The sequence below is a fragment of the Pagrus pagrus genome (assembly GCF_965226575.1).
Source record: "Pagrus pagrus genome assembly, chromosome: 21".
NCBI classification, from domain to species: domain Eukaryota; kingdom Metazoa; phylum Chordata; class Actinopteri; order Spariformes; family Sparidae; genus Pagrus; species Pagrus pagrus.
Genome location: NC_140208.1, coordinates 13,503,610 through 13,524,485, shown reverse-complemented (window position 1 = coordinate 13,524,485; position 20,876 = coordinate 13,503,610). Strand labels below are relative to the sequence as shown.

The 20,876-nt window shown below is 42.4% G+C and overlaps 2 protein-coding genes across 3 annotated transcripts; one reads left to right on the top strand and one right to left on the bottom strand.

Annotated features, from left to right (window-relative positions):
- The first annotated feature begins 747 nt into the window (after positions 1-747).
- Positions 748-8,932, top strand: adprh (ADP-ribosylarginine hydrolase). Of its 2 annotated transcripts, XR_014621245.1 has the most exons (9): positions 748-1,023; positions 2,230-2,347; positions 2,517-2,625; positions 2,983-3,081; positions 3,154-3,259; positions 5,978-6,244; positions 6,560-6,774; positions 8,191-8,711; positions 8,824-8,932. XR_014621245.1 is itself a non-coding variant. In XM_084341625.1 (8 exons), exons 1-8 carry the CDS (start codon positions 1,016-1,018, stop codon positions 8,337-8,339), a joined length of 1,071 nt encoding a protein of 356 aa, XP_084197751.1. In that variant the 5' UTR covers positions 748-1,015; the 3' UTR covers positions 8,340-8,932. The 2 variants fall into 2 exon arrangements, 1 of the variants encoding a protein (XP_084197751.1); XM_084341625.1 differs by having other exon boundaries at positions 8,191-8,932.
- On the bottom strand, positions 8,916-20,577 carry LOC311250100 (ataxin-2-like protein). Its single transcript, XM_084341622.1, has 23 exons — positions 19,827-20,577; positions 18,720-18,759; positions 18,219-18,275; positions 17,718-17,789; positions 17,380-17,539; positions 16,887-17,008; positions 16,569-16,660; positions 16,180-16,428; positions 15,452-15,903; positions 15,275-15,361; positions 15,076-15,189; positions 14,846-14,926; positions 14,618-14,679; positions 13,714-14,060; positions 13,553-13,622; positions 13,039-13,173; positions 12,494-12,557; positions 12,057-12,238; positions 11,695-11,836; positions 11,379-11,488; positions 10,084-10,263; positions 9,755-9,926; positions 8,916-9,649 (listed from the first exon to the last, which is right to left on the bottom strand). Exons 1-23 carry the CDS (start codon positions 19,949-19,951, stop codon positions 9,600-9,602), a joined length of 3,165 nt encoding a protein of 1,054 aa, XP_084197748.1. The 5' UTR covers positions 19,952-20,577; the 3' UTR covers positions 8,916-9,599.
- Positions 20,578-20,876: the final 299 nt, after the last annotated feature.

The window sequence follows — 20,876 nt, the reverse complement described above, 5'->3', positions numbered from 1 at the left end:
ACACAGTGTTCAGGTTCAACATGTGGTCAGAATAACAACTGAGATACAGCTGAGAAAACTTAATGAGAGAAATGGAAAGAAGAGCTTAATGCTTGAATCTCAGATGAAAATGTGAGAGATGCACCATGCGTTCACCAACTCATGGACACAGAAGGAATTACTGCAGAAATCTGATTTTACTGAAGGTAAAATAAGCAGTTTCATAGACACATATTGTAGAGAGTGTATCATTTGATGTAGGCTACATCTCTCAGTTTTATGTGTTTGTTTGTTTGTTTTTTAATAGAAATGTCAGAAGATAACTGTTTATAAAAAGTTGTTCTTTATATATATATATATATATATATATATATATATATATATATATATATATATTATATGTATGTATGTATGTATGTATGTATATATATACATGATACACATAAATATATGATACATTTGGACTTTTCTCATAATTTAGACTTTTTCAAGTTTTGACTTATTAATATAATCATTTTTGACTTTTTGTCACATAACGATGACTTTTTATCTCATTATTATGACCAACCATGGGATTTTTTGTTGTTGTTGTTGTTTTTAATCAATCTTAGTTTTCATCTTTTTTTTTGTTAGTTTCTTTCTTTCTTTATGAGCTAATGAGCTTCTTTAAGTCACTGATTATTCTGGTGTTTTTGAACATACTTGCCAAGTTTGTTGTGTTTTGCCATGTCTCCATCCTGCCAGCTGGTGGACAGGAATCTAAAATTGGTTTGCCGTTTTTAGCCTCCACGTTTGTCCAGCCTGCAGCTTCGGGTCTGACGCTTGTGCAGAAGCAGCAGCAGAAGCACAACTTTAGTGAACGGACGCTGGTGTTTGCTACAGGCCCATCTGAACCCGATCTGAACAGGGACCGAGCTCATTTCTGCAGCAGAGCAGGAAGCAGTCGGTGTGTGCAGCGCCTCGGTTTGCAGCCCCGGTGTCAACTTCAGCGTGCGGCCGCCTGGTGAGACTCGAGGACGGGGGACGACGCGCTGCAATGGACCGGTGAGACTGCGACTGCATGGAGGAGCAAAAGCACCATCTAATCTCAGTTATTCTCAAATCAACCTGATGTTTCAAGTAGGCTTGTTTGTCTGCTTGAACAATGTTTGAATTGATGGCGACAGGCGGTCAGAAAATGTTGAGATTACTTCACTAATCCGCAGATAAAATGGCCATTTAAAATATACCTTAACAGGAGAACATGCCTGAACTTACACAGCTGTTTATATTTAACTATATATTGCAATACTTTGATTTATACTCAGATCACAAGATCATACTTAGTGCAGTTCCCACATCCAGCAGTAGAGGAAGTACTCAGATCTTTTACTTGAGTAAAAGTACCAATACATACCAATACATAAATATAAATACATAAATACTGTAAGTATAAGCATCAAGATATACTATACATGTACCCAAAGTATAAGTAGTCATTATGCAGTATCCTCACATGTAATGGAGTGAAAAGTATAATAATTCACTACTTTTTCTGTTTGTTTTTGTTTTTGTAGGTCCGATACCAAATAATCAAGGAAACCGATTATCAATATTTTGAACTGATATACATTTGCTTTAAAACCAAAAGTCTTGGTGTCTAAATTTAGAATAACCAGTGATGGGATGTAACTAAATACAGATTATTCAAGTACTGTACTTATTTAGTACTTAGTATTTCCATTTCCTGCTCCTTTATACTTCCATTCCACATTTATTTGATAACTAGTTAACCTGCAGATTCAGATTATTCAGTGTTGATAGACTCTTACCTATGACGGCACCAAACCAGGATTTTAGGCTCCGTTGTAACACAGTGTCCTTTCATCTAATTATGAGCAATACTGTGTTACAAATAAAACAAACACATTTTAAATGGGCATACATTTATGTGTAGAGTAGTAATTAGGGGTTGTTGATGATTAGTAATTAATTGCCATTGAGATTTTAACTGATTAAAACTGTATTCAGAGATGGGCACAGATGCATCAAAAAGTATCTTGTTACAAATGACAAAAACTTGCTTGTCAAATATAGCAACATAAAAGACAAAATACTGGTATAAGAAAATGTATTTAATTGAACTACAAATAATTTAAAAAATACAAATTTGTATACAAACTGATCTTAATACATTTAATAGTCCAGATTAATCGATGATTGCTTAAACTTTGTATCCGTATTATTGACGTTGTGCCTTTTTTGTCCCAGCGGATCTGCTACACTGGAGCAGTATAAGGCAGCCATGTTGCTGAGTGGCGTTGGTGATGCTCTGGGTTACAGGAATCAGCTGTGGGAGTACAACGAGTCCGGACCAGCTATTCATCAGGTGAGTGCAAGACGAACAGGGAAAGAGAAGTCACACTACAGCAGAGTTCACAGAGTTTAACTGTAAAAGGATTCGTGTTGTGATCGTAGCTTTTATAGTCAAAGACAATGATCCTGTGTTCATTATACTAAATAATAGCTGACAGGCGTCATCTTTTCTGTTCTTGCAGGAGCTGAAGGAGCTCGGCGGTCTGAAGAACATCAGGGCAGAGCTCCCTGATTGGCCCGTGAGCGACGACACGGTTCTGCATCTGGCAACGGCTGAAGGGCTGGCAACTGGTGAGCTCATAAATGACACTGAACCCGTTCACGTCCTCCGGTTTCTCCTTCTGCTCATTTCGTCTCAAACAAGGAATTGATTGGATTGATCTGATCGTCGGTGGCGCTCTGATGAGACCTCATCATGACACGCAGAGCACCTCCCATCTCATGAGCCCCGACTAAAGGTTAAATCTAATTTCCAGTCTTGCCTTGATTTGCGGCTCAATTACAGCTCCGCACACGTGGAAGGGAGATGGTAGAAATTCCACTTGACCTTTACTGTGAAAAGGCAAACACGCAGGCTTGTTAAGAGATCTGGTACATCTTTATAAACCTTGATATGGACAGTTTGAACAAGTCGTCTCCCCCTCCTAGGGAAGGGTGGAGAGGAGCTCCTGCACGAGGTGGCTGCTCGATATGTGGAGGGGATGAAAGACATGGACGGGAGGAAGCCAGGGCCTTCAAGCATTCTGGGTGAGACTTTTAAAATCATATCACATCTATTTGTAGCAATGGCAGAGATCTGACTTTCATTTGCTCTTTTAGGAGTCTCCCAGCTGAAGCCTGGGGAGGACGGGGGCTACAGAGTGCCCTATAACCCAGAGGGGACAGGCTGTGGAGCGGCCATGAGGTCCATGTGCATTGGCCTCAGGTAAAACACTTGTATAAACACATAATAACTCCAATCCTCATCTCACTTTGGATGTTCTGCCTCACGCCTGAACCCTCCATGGGTTTGCTTATTATTATGTAATTATCAACGACCTTGGAGTATCGCTTTCCTGAGCAGCTTCAGGGCATCTTAATGAGTGACAAAGGGATACACATACGCATGTTATGAACTGATTATAATTGATGTGGCAAATATTGGCACTAGCTTCAATTCATATCTCTACTGGCACGTGTTCCAGCAGATGAAGGCACCTCTCTGTTGTGTAGATACGTAAGTGCTTTAAGTCTTTTTATGTTTTTGAAAGTGATAAAGACTTGACCTTCTTATGTTACAGACGTGACCCTCAAGAGTTAAGGTCAGAGTCCAAAATAACTCCTGACCGACTCACTGTGTTTAAGAGACAGTGTGAACACATTCCTTCACTCTGGTTTCTAGCAGTGTTGAAGTCAAGACCACCTAAACTGAGACCAAGTCATGAAAACAGACCAGTGGGAGTCCCCCCAATGCATGAAACACAATAAAATGTGGATTGTGCTAATCATAGGCACTGCTAACATGAATCTGATCTACAGTCATATAAAAACCCATAGAAAACAAATGAAGATTCCTCTTCATTCACCTCTTTTATTGCAATGTATATATATATATATATATATGTATGTGTGTACCATGAGACTTCATTCATCACTCCTTTTCCATGTTTTACCATCAACCTAACACAATGAAAAAAGTCGTGCAAGCATCAGGTTTTTGGGGTGAGGTTTATCTGCCCATAGAAAGCATCATTAAGTATTCAATACAGTGCAGCTGTGGTCTTGACTGGTCTTGAAATAAAATCCATAGTCCTCTTTGTCTGAGACGGAGACGAGATCAAATAAAAATGCGGTCGATCCCGAGGTGAGGTGAGGCCTTCAGAAGGTCCTTAAAACACTACAAAAATAATTTATGTTTTAAATGTTTATTCGTATAGGGACAAGAATGGAGCATGCCACAGTATTTATAGCCTAAGCTAGATGAAGAAGCTCCCCAGATGGGTATTTGAAATACATAAAACATAAAACTCAACAGCAAATATACAAGAGACAATACAAACACAACTATAAATTACGGACAATGTACAGAATACAGAACAATGTAAGACACGCTGATCAGGATCAGGATCCAGTTTGAGGTCTGCAGGTAAAGAAATCCACATATTTACCCCTCCGATCACAAAATGCTGTTTGTCCAAATGAGTATTTTTTTTAAAGGCACCTTACAATTACTGTTGGATGCTCCGAATGTTACTGGGCCTGAAACTGTGAGTGGAATATCGCTCTTGTGTTTCCATTATTGATTAATCTTTGGATTGTTTTCTCGATTGCTTCACAAAATGTAAGGAGAAATGTCCATCCCATTTTCCAGATGCAAGATGACATCTTCTAATGGCTTGTTTCATAAAACATGATTTAAACCTAGAACAGTTTTTGGAGCGTCTGACTCTCCTTTATTTATTTTGTTTTGGCTAGCCTTCAGTCTGGCTCATTTAAATTCCCAATTTTACATTTGTTCTGTCTGAGAATTGATGAATCACCAGAATAAAAAAGAAGAAAAGAAACGCCACTCAAAACTCAAACTTGTTTTTGTTGTTTTGTTTCTTTTTAAAACAGGTCACTTTTTTTTAAAAGATATGTTTGGATGAATTATCTAAATCTGACCTTTCCTAAGCAACTTACAGCCACTTATACTATTTATTAATACTATCTTAGGCGTTGAGGAGAGGTTATTAAATCATAACAGAGAACAACGAAGCAAAGGTGATTTTTTTCCATTGAACATTAACAACAAAAGTAGCTTGGCTACAACCATCCCCCTTTGGCCCTGAGGAAGAAACTACATGGGTTTCCTTCACGTATCCATGCTGCAGAGCATGATGCTGTGATCACCACTGAAAGGCTGAGAATCTCTGCTTTACATTACTTTACTTTACTTTACATACAGTTTTCAAAGATATGGATCGATGGATTAGTGGTTCAAAAGTTAATTAACAGTTTAGAAGAATAACACTTTTAAGAAAACAGCGGCTGCCTGGGTCTTTGAAGGCTGAACGACGAATCGATAAACAAAGTAATTGCAATTAATTTTCTGTCGATTGGCTAATTGATTCATCCACTAATCATTTCAGCTCTAAACTCATCACATTTGGTTGCATTCATCAGGAACTGACTGGATGGAATTAATCCCTTTTTTAATTGTGGGAAAAAAGAAACATCCAGTCGTGTTATCTTCGTCTTCATTTAGGGTAATGAGGCGCATTGAAGTGAAGTGGCATTGTTAAAAATGCACCGTGCATGTTGGTCACCCAGTGACATCTCGAAAAGCATAATTTCACAGTTAGATTTACAGTCGAGGCGCGCGGCCGCTGCTCTTATCCGAAGTCGTTTATAATGAATGCAACAGTGGAACACGTTCTTTGATCACAAAGCAGAAAATAACCACTAAATAAAAAGAGCTCCAGGGTTAAAACATTAGCCGGAAGCAGTTAAAACATCATGTGGACTCATTAAAGCATGAAAAGTAGTAATTATTATAAACATAATTTATATCCAAACAGAGTACTTACACAGAGAAACAGATTTCTCTTCTGAGTGATGGAGCACAGCAGGTTTATGGAGAAAACTGTGGAGTAAATGAGGACTAATGCTTCGCCCTCACCAGATATCCAAAGCCTGACCAGCTCTTGTCGTTGGTGGCGGTTGCCGTGGAGACAGGCCGGATGACCCACCCTCACCCCACCGGTTTCCTGGGCGCGGTAGCATCGGCCCTTTTTACAGCGTACGCCGTCCAGCACAGGCCGATCACGACGTGGGGTCTGGGCCTGATCAACGAGGCCTGTCCGATAGCAAAGTGCTTCGTTCAGGGTCGAGGCTTCGCCGTGGAGGAGACCGAGAGAGACTGGGGCTACTTCTGTGACAAGTGGCAGTGGTAAGAGCAGCTGAAATCAGGCTTTGGTGTTCATTGCGGCTTCCAGCATCAGTAACTTTAATAGATGATGGCAGGAGGCTTGAAGTGAAATGTCACCGGTCACATTCAGTTCAGAAGCACTGAGATCATTTTATTACAGTATTGCTCCTGATTTATTACTTTTCTACTTTACTGCAAGTGTGTGTGTGTGTGTATATATATATATATATATATATATATATATATATATATATATATATATAATTACCACTGGCATAAACAGCCGTTTCCACCTCAGATACAGTGGAAACGATGACCAGGATGTCTTCTCCACAGGTATCTGGATCAGAGGGGCATCTCTAATGGGAGGGGCCCTGCGATGTGGCCCTCCGCCTACGGCCCAGCTGAGAGAGACGAAACCTACAAGAGCTTCAGCCTGTCTGGCTGGGCGGGACGCAGTGGCCATGACGCTCCCATGATAGCGCTGGACGCCCTGCTGGGGGCAGGTTCGGACTGGGAGGAGCTGATGAGCAGAGCGGGCTTTCATGGAGGTCAGAGATTCAAAGAAGAAAATGTCTGCTTTTTGGGGGGATCTTATAGGCTGATAGAAAAGTCTCGATCCCACTAAACCTCTCTTATTTCAGCCTAAACTGAAGTAGTTTCAACTACAGACCTAATCTTCATCAATCCCAAGCCTTTTTCATGTTTTTAATGTTAAGCCTTACGACACTTCTACTCATAACCCTGCTGGACTTTATGATTTCACATCTTTTAGCATATTTCACACCGTCCAGGCCTCTTGGTTCAAACAGAGGTGTTTTCCGAACGACTACTTATCCAATCAGGGCACTTTTGGCTGGAGAGGCCATGCGGACTAATGGTTGAAACTCTAATTGGTCGTCATCTGTCATTGTGTTGAGGACAGAAGCAGCTTTGTCAAGGAAGCACAAATTAAGCATAAAGGGAACTTCTCTTTTACAGCGACTGAACATGACGTCTTTACCACTTAGACTGACATTAAAGATGTTCCGATATAGCTTTACTGTCAGAGCGGTCCATGGGTCAAGTTATTGTGATTAATAGACCTCTCTTTTTGCCAGCATATTAAATTCCTAAAAGAAAAACTGAGACTCCGACATGTAGACTATTGAGCATCCTCTGTTTCTGTGATAATATTAGAAGGCGAAGGAAAGTTTAATTTCCCAACATCATGCAGTGATGTGATAGACAACAACTTAAAATGTGAATTTCCTAATTTAAAAACGCAGGACAAATGATGAGGTGTTTGATTTCCCAACACAGCAGCCCTGTGGTGATCTGCTCAATAATCGTCAACAAACCTAAAGCTTCAGTGTAAAGTAGATGTAGTGTATCGTGTGTGTTTAGGCTATAGGACAAAATACATTTTTTTCATCTAGTTGAAGACAATAAATAACGTGTGTTAAAGTGAGCAAGGGTGAGTTTAACTGCATCCAGTTGTCTAACATAGATACGGAGAAACATAAGCAATCGAAGTCATCAAATCCCAAGGCCAATATCTGACCCTGTAGCTGCTAAATCCTCTTCTTCTCTTCACCCCTTAGCCTTAGTGAAAAACTTCAATGTGATACATGTAGCTAAATCTTCCACTGTATTCACCACCTGCTAGGTGCTAATTTTGTCTGATGTGTGGTGCTGGGCAGGGAGTGAAGAGCGGTTAACAGGAGAGTGGTGAGAGTGAACTAAAGCTGTGGGGAGGAAAGCCAAAACAATAAACCCAAAGACGTTGAAAAGCTCTGCAGAGTCGGTGATAATCCTTGGTGGGATTTTCATCACGAGAGACGTCTTTAATGTTGCACAGTCATTAATGTTCTCTTGTTGGTAAAACATATTGATTATTGCAGCTTTAAAGCCAGCAGAGCTGTATCAATTTAAAACAGACACTTGCTTTATCACATCACTAATGTTAATCTCTCCCTCTTGCCCAGGCGACAGTGACAGCACGGCTGTGATTGCCTGCTGCTGCTGGGGTCTCCTCTACGGCACCCAGGGGGTCCCTGAAGGCAACTACTCCAATCTGGAGTACCGGGACCGACTGGAGCGCAGTGCAGAGCAGCTCTACGCCCTGTCACACTGAGAGGACCGCCGCAGCCTGCTGCACTGACACTGATGAGTTTACCAGCGGCCCGCACTGAGCGAAAACTAGGCCACACGCTCCGACACATTGACGCAGAGCCGGTTGGCGCGCTCGGTAGTACATCAATCCAGAGTGCTGTCACATAAACAAAGTGTGGTGTCATACTTGCCTGAAGGTGAAGCAGAGTGCCCCACTAACCCAGAGAAGAGTCATTCTGCCACATCAAGGACTCATGATATTGGCTCTAAGGCTGGTGTATTAAGAGGTCTCCCCCTAGTGACTGTTTTAAATTAACATTCAGAGTTGTAGCACCAAGTGGAACAAATCCAAACTAATGAGAATGTGAAGAGGATACAAAAAGTCCCCTAGGAGGTAATTACTTTGTTTTGTCAGGCTGACATAATAGCAAATGCTTAGCGAGCTTCAAATTAAATGCACTCTTGTTATCGTCTAATGAAAAATACATTTCTGTGTGTCATTACAGTTAACGGTTACTTCACGCAGCGGGGAGCAAAACTGTAACAGCAGACAAGCACAATTAATGATACAATAAATTAAACAAACAAAGCTTTGTAGTTGAGTTGAAAACTTTATTTTTTGGTCATTGTTGTTTTAATATTTTTTTTGTCTTGTCCATTTCTTTTTTTTTATTAATTATACTTTTCTACTGGAGAGAAGAAGGGCAAAGGGGTGGTTTGAACTACTGGATTGAGTTAAAAAAAAATTATTTGCTAAAAATCTCCATCCTCTTCAAATCCCTCCGTTCATGCTGTATTCATGAGAATTCCCGCGACAGTCTGTGTTTCCATTTGAGTCATGGTCCTTACAAAACCCCACAAGGCTAAAACACATTGCTGGAAGATAAAGTGTCTGCTGCTGTTTTTCATCTGTGTCGTCTCCTCTCCGACTGGTCCGCCCTGCGAGGTGCCTCACGTCTCTGAAAGGGGAGGAGTTGGAGAGATGAGCAGGATGGCAGCAGGGGTCGGACACCGCTGCTGTCGTCTGCCACCTTCATCATTAGCATTAAAAAGGTCCTCCTTGTCGGGCTGACACTGAGGTTTGTAGCGATGAAGAACAATACAGCAGAAGCATAAGGTGCTGTGAGACTTTTTGTCCTCTTCTCTCCTCTGCGATCCTGTCAGTTTGTTTTTTTATGAGTCGCGTTCAGTCTGGGCCTCACATCCAGCAGGCAGCGGGGATGTTGGGGCTCATTCCTGGGAACAGTCTGGGAGGTAACGGGGTGAAGGGACCAGGTGGGGTTTAGTTTCCAGGCTGATGGAAGGGAGCAGGGTGTGTTTGTACCTGCATTGCTGTGGGAAGTGAACAGAAAAAACAACAACGAGATCAATGAACGCTACATTTCAAACCAAAGAGAAAGAATCTGATTCATCTTTAGTTGGCACTATGTCTCGTACCTTGTGGATGTCCTATGTAAAAATGTTGGTGTGCTCCTTGCTGAGGTCCGTGCTGGGGGTGCTGGGGCACTGAGCCGGGGCCCTGCTGAGGGGGCGGCTGCAACATCACTAACTGAGGCTGACCGTGTCCTCCCGAGTGGTGGGGACCTGACATGGGTCCCTGTACGTGGGCCTGTGGGGCCAGGAGATTGATAAATTAAGTTCAAAAATGAAGAACACTTGCAGAAATTCTCACATTTTCCTGCCGACTTTGTGTTTAATCAACAAATTTCATTCATTTGGAACAATAACAATGCAGTAGATGAGGTATCAGCACCGTGGATCCATACCTGTGCTAACTGTCCCAGGGGATATGTTGGTGGGATGCCCTGGTGGCTGTGGATGCTGTAGCCCTGGATGGGGTAAGAGCCCTGTGGAGACGTGTGGCCTGGCGGCATGTTGGGTGGGGTGGGTGCTGACAGGGGACCTGAGTGGTACAAGGACTGGGGCTGTGGGCCTGACTGGGCGTTCTGAAAGGAGAGTTCACAAAATCAAAATGTTAAGAGATAATAAATTAAAGCAACATTATGTAAAATTGGCATTTTGTGCGATTTGGCCTCCCCCACAGTTTCAGACTAGAACACCACCACCATAAATACAAATCCCAAGTCTGTAACAATTTGTCAGATGTAATGTAGTTGCCAACTACAAACAAAGCTCATTACGTCATCACAATTATGTGTTGAAAACTTGTATCTTGAAGTAAACATGTACGTAACGCTGTGATCCTACCCTCTCACTGATGTTACATACATGGGGGGCAGAGTGGCTGTGACAGAGACACCATTCACCCTATTACAAGACACCGTACTATCAAAATGATTTTGAAGCTGTTATTTTGAGGTAAAAAAGTTACATAATGTTGCTTTAATCACAACCGCTGCTTCCAAGAGGCTGGATCTCGTATGGATTTGGCCCATGGAAGCGAGTCTTTCAGAGGACCTGAAGGCTGAGCTAATCAGGCACTTCCCACACATGTTTTTGCACTCCTCTTGACCTTATAAAGTCTTATAATATCTCTATAAAGTTCATCACCAGGAGGATACTGTAAAACTACAATACCAGCTATAAATACCACTGCCAAACTGGGGTAACTGACCGGTAAATCGTAAATATCCATTTGACTTCCATTTATCTGTGCTTACATTACCAACATCCAGGCTACCAACACGACCAACAGTGGCATTTATTAGGGTGGAGCAAGTACTTGGCTAAAACAATTATCCGGTACAGATAATGTACTTTTTACAGGAACGAGTATCATTCTAATAAAATGTGTCATTATCTGAACTCATGATGAAGGATAAACTTCATTCAGTAGTCGACTGAAGTTTATTCATTCAAGTTTATAAAAAAACTTGTTCTGTAAATTGTTCTCTTACACTTGTGATTGAGAATATTGATCTAAAGCTCGATTCTCAGGCTGTTCTGTAAATAGTTTTGTAATAAATAATAAATATAAATCCACTTAAGACCTGCCCATTCAAAGTACAAATAGAAATTTGGATAATGTAGTTGGTTGAACAGATTCCAATGCAGATAATGGTGTACTCTCTCATCCCTAGAGTTTAGGGAGGTATCTCACCTGTCCAGGGCTAGGTGCAGCATGCTGAGGAGGGGGCTGGTTGCCTGTCGGGGTACTGGAAGGTTGGGGCTGATGAACTGGACCTGAGTGGTGGGAGAATGACTGTGGAGCTACAAAGAAAAATAGATAATTAGTTTTAAGATGATGCTTAAAATTGTTGTTTTACAGTTGATATATTCAGGCTTTTTTAGGAAGTACTGAATTTAATAGCAATGATATGGTTTCTATCTTCATCCGGCCTTCTTAAGCACAATTCATGTCGAAGAACTGATTCATAACATTGGACCAATCACTGTTCAGGTTTGGTTCTACTCACCATAGATGCCTTGCTGTGGTCCCTGAGGTCCGTCTCCCTGTGTAGGGAACTGGGGGCCTCCTGGAGGTCCCAGGGCTTGTGGGTGGGGACCCCCGCCTTGACCTATCATCCTGGCTCCACCCTGCAGCATCGAGTACATCGGCTGGAGAGAGGGAGAGAAGAGAGGAACAAATAACAATGTTAAATGTTGAAATATGGCGGCAGGATATACCTGAGAGCTTTAAGATGTTATTAACCTTGAATGATAGCTCTCAGAATCAGATAATCCTCTTACATTAACTGTAATGCTACTGCAAACATCCTGCTGACCATTTAAAAGTCGAATTATAAAAAGGGGCTAGACTAGATGGTAGAAGTCCTACCTGTCCTGGGTAGGGAGTCATAGCCTGGATGACCTGCTGCTGGCTGTACTGCTGTGGGTTGTACTGCAGGTAGGACTGAGCGTAAGGGGACGCTACCAGTGGGGCCCCGGCGGCTGACGCTGCGGCTTGCAACATGGGTGGTGCTGAAGTGCCATGGTCGGAGCGCTGAGCCACTACTGAGCCTGGTGGAGGCAAAGAATTATTTTGTTAAGTAAGTGCGCCACAAGGTTGTTGGTTCGCATGTTACATCAATCTGAAAACTTGTAATATGACACCAATGTAATACACAACATCTCTCCATTCAGAAACATTTATAAAAGCATAATTTAAGGTTAAAACTGAAGGCTACAGTGTCGGCTTTGACAAGAGCTAACGGAAAATGTCAAAATATTTTATATAAGTCATACAACTCTAGAGGGAAATAACATTGTGTTTACCTTTGGTCCTGGGGTATTTTCCTTGGCTGACTGTAGACATGGTGTACTGGTACATTGGAGGGGGCTGAAAGACAGAAGGGATCAAAACATCAACACAAGACTAAATGTTGGCATACATTTTGACCACTAACTTTCCTTTGATAGGCAAAATGCCAAAAAACCTCAGAGTTCAGACTCTCAAGTGTTAATATTTACTGCATTTTTGGTATTCTATTGTAGTAAAGGGAACTTTTAAAGCAAAACAAGATATTTGAAAACGTCACTCAAGTAAATTGATGGGCATTTATATACACTGAACTATTTATCGAAAAAATAATTAGCAAAATCAGAGTAATAGATAATGGAAGTTATTATTGCAGCCCGAAATAAAGACACTGGATGTAAATTTTGAGTATAAAACCATGTACTCAAATGACAACATGTCAGTTTGAAAAGAGAGATTGCTTCATGTTTATATTTGTTCTTTCCAAACATTTTGTACAAAGTCTTAAATGTCTTTGATAATAAACACAGCAGCTCCGATGAAAGCTTTTTGGCTCATGTACCTGCACAGAGTGGATCTGTGACACATAGGAGAGGTAGGGGGTGTTGTAGAGTGGCCCCTGTCCGCCTGGGTGCTGAAGGACCACTGGGCTTGGAGGAGTTGGCCGAGGTGGGGTGGGTGCAGTGTTGGGCTTCGTCTGTGCGATAACACAACCAGAGGTGAATGAATCTGCATGTTAGTAATTAAGTAACCACAACACATTCCCCCCAATATATAGGACAATTTCCTCCATACACCTCAAAAAGTGAAATCCTAGCATCGTGCCACCAGGTCTTTGACTAGCAACAATATGCCGAACTCCCCTTAACTTAACTGCTATTATACACTCCCTTATCTATACAACACATTATTAAAATGCTCTCTGCATATTACTCTAGCTTTAGCCAACATAGTAATTTTTCACACTTTAAGATGAGGGAAATTGTTGCACAGCAGCTTCATTACAAAGTAGGAGTGTAAATAAAAATAACAACTTAAGTGCATTATCAGGACTTAACAGTATTACATTGGCTTACCATAGGCATTTGAGGTTTGATAGGGTTGAACTCTTTAGCGTTTGGATTTAAGGTTGATTTCTTCACTTGGCTAGAAGATGGAATAAAAAAAAAAAAAGTGTTACAAATGGCAAAATAAAAGAAATGTTATCATGAGAAATCTGTCACTTTTTGAAACTCACTCTGCCACGCCCTCCGTCCGCTCGGACGTCTCCTCGCTTCCAGGGGTCCTGGCTGGCTGCGGAGTGGCTGGTGAATGCCTGTCTGAAACGGTGGCTGTGGGGGCTGCTGTTGTTGCACCAGGTGTAGATGCGGAGTCCTTGGAGGGGTCCTCCGCAGGGGCGGGTGAGGGCTGAGGCTGGGGCTGGGAAGGACTTGGAGCTAGAGGCTGAGGTTTGGCCTCTGAAGCAGGGTGAGCGTCTGATGGCGAGGGTTTGGCTGCGCTGGGTGGTGCGCCCTCACTGACGGCAGGAGGGGTGGCGGCTGCCGGGGAGCTGGGAGAGCTCGAGCTGCCTCCACTTGCTTGGAGCTAAAAAAGCAAGGAGGATGAGGATTGAGTCAACAGGAGATGTAGATATCCAGCAAAACTTTAAACTGCAACATCCAAGCCTTCCTCAAAAGTAACACGTTTCAGTGAATCTGTTGCACCTATGAAAGCTTTTCATGGGTAAAAATGACAAGCCATAAGAGACATGTTTGAACTTCCACCAGGGTGAAAGAAGAAATATTGGTAGTATTAATGATATATGAAAAGACTTGTTTTGTGATAGCTCCAAATTAAAATGATTAGATAGAAATAAAAAAATATATTGTAACTACAGTAAATAGCCAAACACTGCAATTATAGTCCCAAACATACAGTTAATTTTACAATGACAAAAGTAATCATTAGTAGTAGCATACTGTCCTGAATGATCTTCACAGCAGTAAACTAGCATTTAATGTCATGTGAAACAAGTAATTGGTCACAACCGAGTGATGTTTTGGTGAAGTCAACGAACATCAGTGATGTCTCAGGTCGAAGCCTCTTGATTGGTCACAGATTTTCTAATTTCACGCTTCATGTAAAGCAGACTGAACTCTTACCCTGAACTCCTTGCCAAATTTCCGCAGCTCCTCAATCTGCGACCTTTGCTGGACCGAGGGAGCTGGTTGAGGACAGAGGAAACAAAAGGTTAATGAAAATGTGAAAATCTGAAAAGTGCAAACTGCTGTCAAAAACAAACCCAGGGCATACAGCTGGGCACAAGTGGATCGTATGTCCTCTGATGAAGGTGTCCAAATTAAAACTTATTTCTAGTCTTGCACACAAACCTTTACTACTCTTGCTTTCCTCTGTGCTGCTGGGGCTCTCGGCCGAGCGTTCTTTTGCTGCAGCGCCAAGGATCTCATTCACTGTGAAGACAAGACAAACGGCAAATTAATTAGTTTCAGGTGACTGTCTCATTAAGGCGGATGAAGCTCACGTCATTCCAGAAAAAAATGGTTTTGACTTTGAGTTGAAACTCTTAACGATGAAACCAAAACAGGAGGCGAGAAAGTACCATCGACAGGGAAGAGAGGGGCGGGGCCAGATGTCTTCTGGGCAGGCAGGGAGACAGACGATGTGTCCAAATAAGGCGGGTCCTGGGAAGAGCCGGATTTAGGAGAGCGGGTAGCTGCAAGGACGAGACAGGACAAATTAAGTTTTAGGCAAAATTCATCAATACTACAGAAGAGGATTTTGTAGTTGACTGGATGTACCTGTGGACTGAGCATGTGAGTTTGCAGCTCGGCCTGTTCTACTCGACTGTGGAGGTCTTTGGGCTTTAGGAGATGTTCTGGTGGAGACTGAAAGGCACAAAAAAAATCTCATTCATTAAGATCTCATCCACAGATGCACAGGTTTAAACACTTTCTGACATACGTTCCTACACTCACCTCCATTAACAGGCCTGCCAGCTTCAGACAGCGAGTGTGGGAGTGAGTGGGAATGAGGGACTGTGTGTCCGTGTGAGGCAGGGGGGCTGGCTGGGGATGGAGCAGTGGAAGCGGAGGCTGATGACGGTGCTGGTCCTCCTGCGGAGGCGGATGTGTACGGGCTGGCAGGACCAGATCCCGGGCCTGGGCTTGGGCTTCCCTGGGGGTGGTGGGAAGCGTAGGCCCCGCCTCGGCCTGACAGAGGGCTGTTTCTTTCTGAGGAGGAGGCGCCGGACTGTGGCCCAGCAGCAGAGGGCAGTGGGGGTCTGGGGGATGAAGAGGATGGAGGGTTGGAGCGATAACCTCCACTTAGACGGTTGTGGGGTGGAGGCCCACCAGGACCTCTCTCAGCACGCTCCCTCTCCCGGTTCATCTCTCTCTGGCGCTGAGGTAATGGAATGTACTTGCCCTCCCTGAAAGAGAAAGATGATACATCATCATCATCATCATCATCATCACCACCACACAGAGACAACTGACAGGTGATACAAGATATATTACACTCTCTAAACTGACAGGAAACAAACATAATGAAAACTATGAGTTTATTTTTGACATTGGGAACAGCGGTTGACAAAACAATGTCACCTCAGAGTCCATTTAGTAGCAGTTCTGGAGCTTTTGATCCTCAGCAGACACATAAACTCTATAGTCAGACAAAAACTTCAATAATGAGTGGCCCCCCTCACCTGTTGCCGGCTCCAGGACTGTCTCGGCCCCTCTCACGCTCCCTGTCTCGGGGGCTCTCACGGCCCCTCTCACGATCGCCGGCGTCCCGTACCACAGCACTGAACTTGTCCTCCTCACTTTTGCCCTCATCATTTTCCAGGTTTACCCGGTGGCGATACTGGGGGCTTGACTCGATCTCACTGGCCAGGCGGGCAGCGCGTGCCTCCCTCTGCCGGAAGACCTCGGAGTTGCCCTTCTCCAGTGGCACACTGTACAGCAGGTGAGAGGTGTGACAGTGGTGTTAAGACTTACGACAGAATATCAGTTTATTAGCGGTGGTTTTTTTTAATCTTATCAATAATAATTGATCAATTATTTCTAAAGGCAATGAAACCATATGGAAACTTACGTATACATGGAAAGGCTGGCATCATATGTTGATGTGATTCCATATTTTACTTCATTGTAACGGAACATCTCGTTGGCGTCCCAGCCATTGGACTGAAGAAAGACAAACAAAAAATAATCAGTACTTTATAATAAAGCTCAATTAGAAGAGCATCTTTAAAATGATTGATTCATTATGGCATATCATCAGGAGGCAACTTGTTTCAAAAGAAAAAGTGTGAATAGTGGTGCATATCATTATACCATTTACAAGGTCAGAGCACATTTATATCATTAGTTAGTTTGTGTTTCTGTGTGTTAAAGAGACAGGGCAACTCACTGCATCATTTTCCAGATCGTAACTCTCTCCGTTGCTGTCTCCTCCCTCCCATCTCTGCAAAACCTTCTCCTTGTGTTCTCCATTGACACGGGTGGAGCTGATGGCTGTGTCTGTGAAGGTGTCTGAAAGAAAAGACAAAAAAATAGATGAAGCATCCTTTGGTTTCCTTTGGCAACATTTATCTACGGCCTAAATTTGGCTCCAATTCAAACTATTGAATTACGTAACTTCAAATCAATTATTTTTTCTTCCCTTGTCTAAGATCAAGAGGCAATTCAAAACAGTCTAACACACAGTTGACAGACACTCATTCACAGCACTTGAAAAGCCATTAACTATAACTCAAGGATGCTCTTAACATGGACACAAACCTATGCTTACATCACACAAAGCCATCTTCTCATTAGGAGGAGGAACTATGTCTTTCTATGCTCTTATTGTTTTACTTCCTTCCTGCTACACATGCCCCCAGTATATGTGCGCATGTTCGTACCTCTGGTGGCATAGTTGAGGTCAACATCTCTGCAGATCATGGTCACCAGGTCTGAGGGGCTGAAGATCATAGTGTCAGTGATGTCCTCCCTCCGTGGTGGAGCTGACGTTGAGCCCTCTTCCTCGCCATGTTTATGTACAGCGTCCACAGCCAACTCACACTAAGGGACAAACATTAGGAAGGCAGCAGAAATTTGAGGACTGTGTGAAACTGAAGTTAAAACAACGACAGAAAAGGCTATTTCTTTTCCTCAACACAAGTTTATCATTACAGGCACAGGATTGCTTGCAGTGCTTCATTAAAATGTTAGAGAAAAGTGCTCAACATGAGCTTCTTACCCGAGAGCTTAGGGTCTTGAATATGCCTTCAAATACACTGCCATTCTTCACTCTTATGTCACAGGTGGAACCCTGAGAGAGAGATAGAGATTTGTTAAGAACCTTATTTAACCTTATTTTAGATCCGGCAATACATCGAGATCTGGAACAGCATTTGTGGATTAGTTATATATATTTTGCACATTCCACACACTCCTCTGCACTGTGCAAACAATAACTAATAACAAAGGTAGCCAACGGATGTACAATCGCCCCTTTACCAACAAATGAAAAAAAATATCTCGCAAGCTTCTGATAGCTGCTGTAATCCTTCACTCACTGCAACAGACACAGCTGATCATGAAAGAAAAGGTCGCTTTACATTCGGCGAGTTACACGATGTCTCTAACTATTACTATTTTAACTATCTACATGTCACAGGGGGTGATGCAAGCCGTTTTTTTTTCTGGAATAATCATCCCAGTCTGAAAAAGAGCATTGACAACAAGACAAATGACTTACCACAACAGCTGTGAGGAAATGAAGCATTCTGGCATTGTTGTACACACCCTCGAACACCTGTAGATGGGACAAGGACAAGTGTCCATCAAGCAAAATTTCTCCAAGACATGACAAAATAAAACATCACATAGTGTTAAAAGAACAATAAGAAATTTAACTCACATTTGATTCATATATGTATATTCATGTATTTCTGGTCGTCACACGTTACTTTCTGTTTCTATAAAATGTGTTTCATATGAATGATGTTTGTAAACACAGAAGCAAAGTCTTTTATTTTAAAGTATGATCATTTGAAAAACACAAAATGCTGATTTCTCATCTATTCAAAATCTATTTCAAATATGTGCATTATTACACCTAAAATATATAATCAAAAAGTGATGGACTGTGACTTGAACAGAAGAGATTTCTTCAGTATTGCCTCTTATGTTTTAAAAAATGTGCACAACATATTGTGTGTTTGTCTGCTGCCCAGCTGTTCTGGATCAGGATACTCACAGGAGATGACTGGAATGATGGCTTTGCAGAAGTTCGATTCCTGGGGAAAACAACACAGTTACAACGTGTTTGTCTGAGAGGAAGTTAAAGGACTATAAGTTTTCAAGCCTGTCACGACATTTCACATATACAGCATATGGCCAGTGGAGGAGAAGTTGACAAACTCAGAGCCCTGACAAGATCCCAAACCAGCAATCCTACAGCACTTAACATGTCTATCTATAGTTGCATACTTTGGCTCTAGAATCACTTTAAATTAATCTATATTTTACAGACTTTACTGTCAACCTTTCTTGTGCTAGGTGCTAGGCTTTCCCTTTCCACCTTTGTGGCATAGAGCAAAACACTGACATCTGAATATGTTTTCCAGGGAGTTAATGTGTAGTATTATTTTCAATCTTAAAGAAAACGTCAATACTGATGAACATGTCAAAATAATGTATTTTAAAATGGATCACACAAAGAAAAACAACAGCTACATCATGTAAATCAAACAATTCACAAAACACGAGTCAGAGCAAAACTTTCATCTACATACATTCAATCAAGGTATTGATATCAATCTGGACCCTAAACGCACCACCATAAACAATGCGCACATTGGTTGATGTCACTGCTGGTCACATTCACGGTTACAAAACAAAGACTGAGGCAACAGTTCAGTAAACACACACTCATCTCAATGATTTAGACGACTTATGACCTTGCGCTGGCCACAAAATATCTTCAATGCAAATCATAACTTTCCTACTTCACGTTTCTCTAACCTACAAAGACTTGTTATTGTAAATTTAACATGTTTCAACCATCACCGTCCCTTCTCTGGCACTGACAGGCCAGATAAACTTTGCATCGCTTGTATGCTGATTTGCTACTCCTCGCTTTCACCAAACTTGAACCCACCTCACTTAGTTGTCTTTGGTTCAATTTGAGCCTTCTGATTGGCTCACATACACTGTCAATCTAACATGGACTAATCTCATTGGCCTGGAGAGAAGCTCTATGTCCGAGACACACCCACTGAGCACACAGCGCTTTAACCGGTAGGCCTCTGAGTCACAGGACAATCCCCGGACTGTCCTGACACGAACCCCGCCACTCGCTTACCTCCCGGCCGTTGTCCTGTTGCCGCTGTTGATGCCGCTGACTGGGGAAGACATACCACCGGGGCCCGAGGTTCCGTTAGACGCTTTTCTCCCGCCTGAGCCGGGTTGCTGCTGTTGTTTCAGCATTGCGAAGCACAAGGCTAAGACAGTACCAAGTGTATGCTAACTTATAAACACTGATACCTCTCGATGTGAAGTTGCTTTGAAAGCGAAATATCTTCAGCAATATCACCTGTCCTCAGGAGCGCAGAGCCGGTGTTACCTCAACAAGACCGGCTATTGTAGCTAATCTTGCTAAGTGACTACCACTCGCCTGTGGCCTAAAATGTAAAGCCAAAACACCTCACTGTTTTAATTAAATGTAACATATAACTTAACAAATTCCCCCCAACTATCTACTTTGTAACCACAGTGGTTATGTCAAAGCAAGCGGCTAATAAAATGACACGAGTTTCCGTATGATTATTTAGCAATGCTAGCTGAGTTAGCATTAGCTCTGATCCTCAAGCTCACTTCGGGCGCTTTCCCTCCTGGATTTACTTTCTTCTCTCTGTCGCGTCGCCCTTAATCCCGGCACCGCTGACCCTTCCGTTAAAAATTAAGGTCTTAGCGTTACTGTCAGTTGCCTTAGGAAGTTTGATTTTTCAGGTTTCTTGCTGAAAACCTGCTGCGGTCGGTCAACACCACCTCTCGGTAGGTTCACTTGACTCAATCCGCGCGCGGCTGACTGGAAACCGGCTGGAAGGGGGAGGGGGCGTTGACGTGCGCGTGCGCCTTTGACCTACTAGTGAGCGCGCGTACGTGGACTAGCGTGTGCATTGAATCGATATCAGATTGATTGATCGATAGTTTATCTCCGATATAAACAAGAATGGATGGTTTTTTACTGTACACGTGGCAATCACCACACAAAACATCAAAGTTGTTTTTGTTTATTTTGTACCACCTCGATATTTATTCAACCTTCACACGTCACCTTTTTAAGTTAGAGTCGCTGTCCCTCGCTTCATTTAGTCATTTATTCATTAATCCATTTACACTTTATAAGGAC

Excerpts from the sequence above, each read along its gene's own strand:
- LOC311250100 (XM_084341622.1), bottom strand. The coding sequence starts at position 19,951 with ATGCTGAAACAACAGCAGCAACCCGGCTCAGGCGGGAGAAAAGCGTCT. Across the intron at positions 18,760-19,826 it reads AACAGGACAACGGCCGGGAG|GAATCGAACTTCTGCAAAGC; the intron begins GTAAGCGAGTGG and ends TGTTTTCCCCAG. Across the intron at positions 11,489-11,694 it reads ACCACAGCAAGGCATCTATG|CTCCACAGTCATTCTCCCAC; the intron begins GTGAGTAGAACC and ends TTTTCTTTGTAG.
- adprh (XM_084341625.1), top strand. Across the intron at positions 6,245-6,559 it reads TTCTGTGACAAGTGGCAGTG|GTATCTGGATCAGAGGGGCA; the intron begins GTAAGAGCAGCT and ends TCTTCTCCACAG. Across the intron at positions 6,775-8,190 it reads CAGAGCGGGCTTTCATGGAG|GCGACAGTGACAGCACGGCT; the intron begins GTCAGAGATTCA and ends CCTCTTGCCCAG.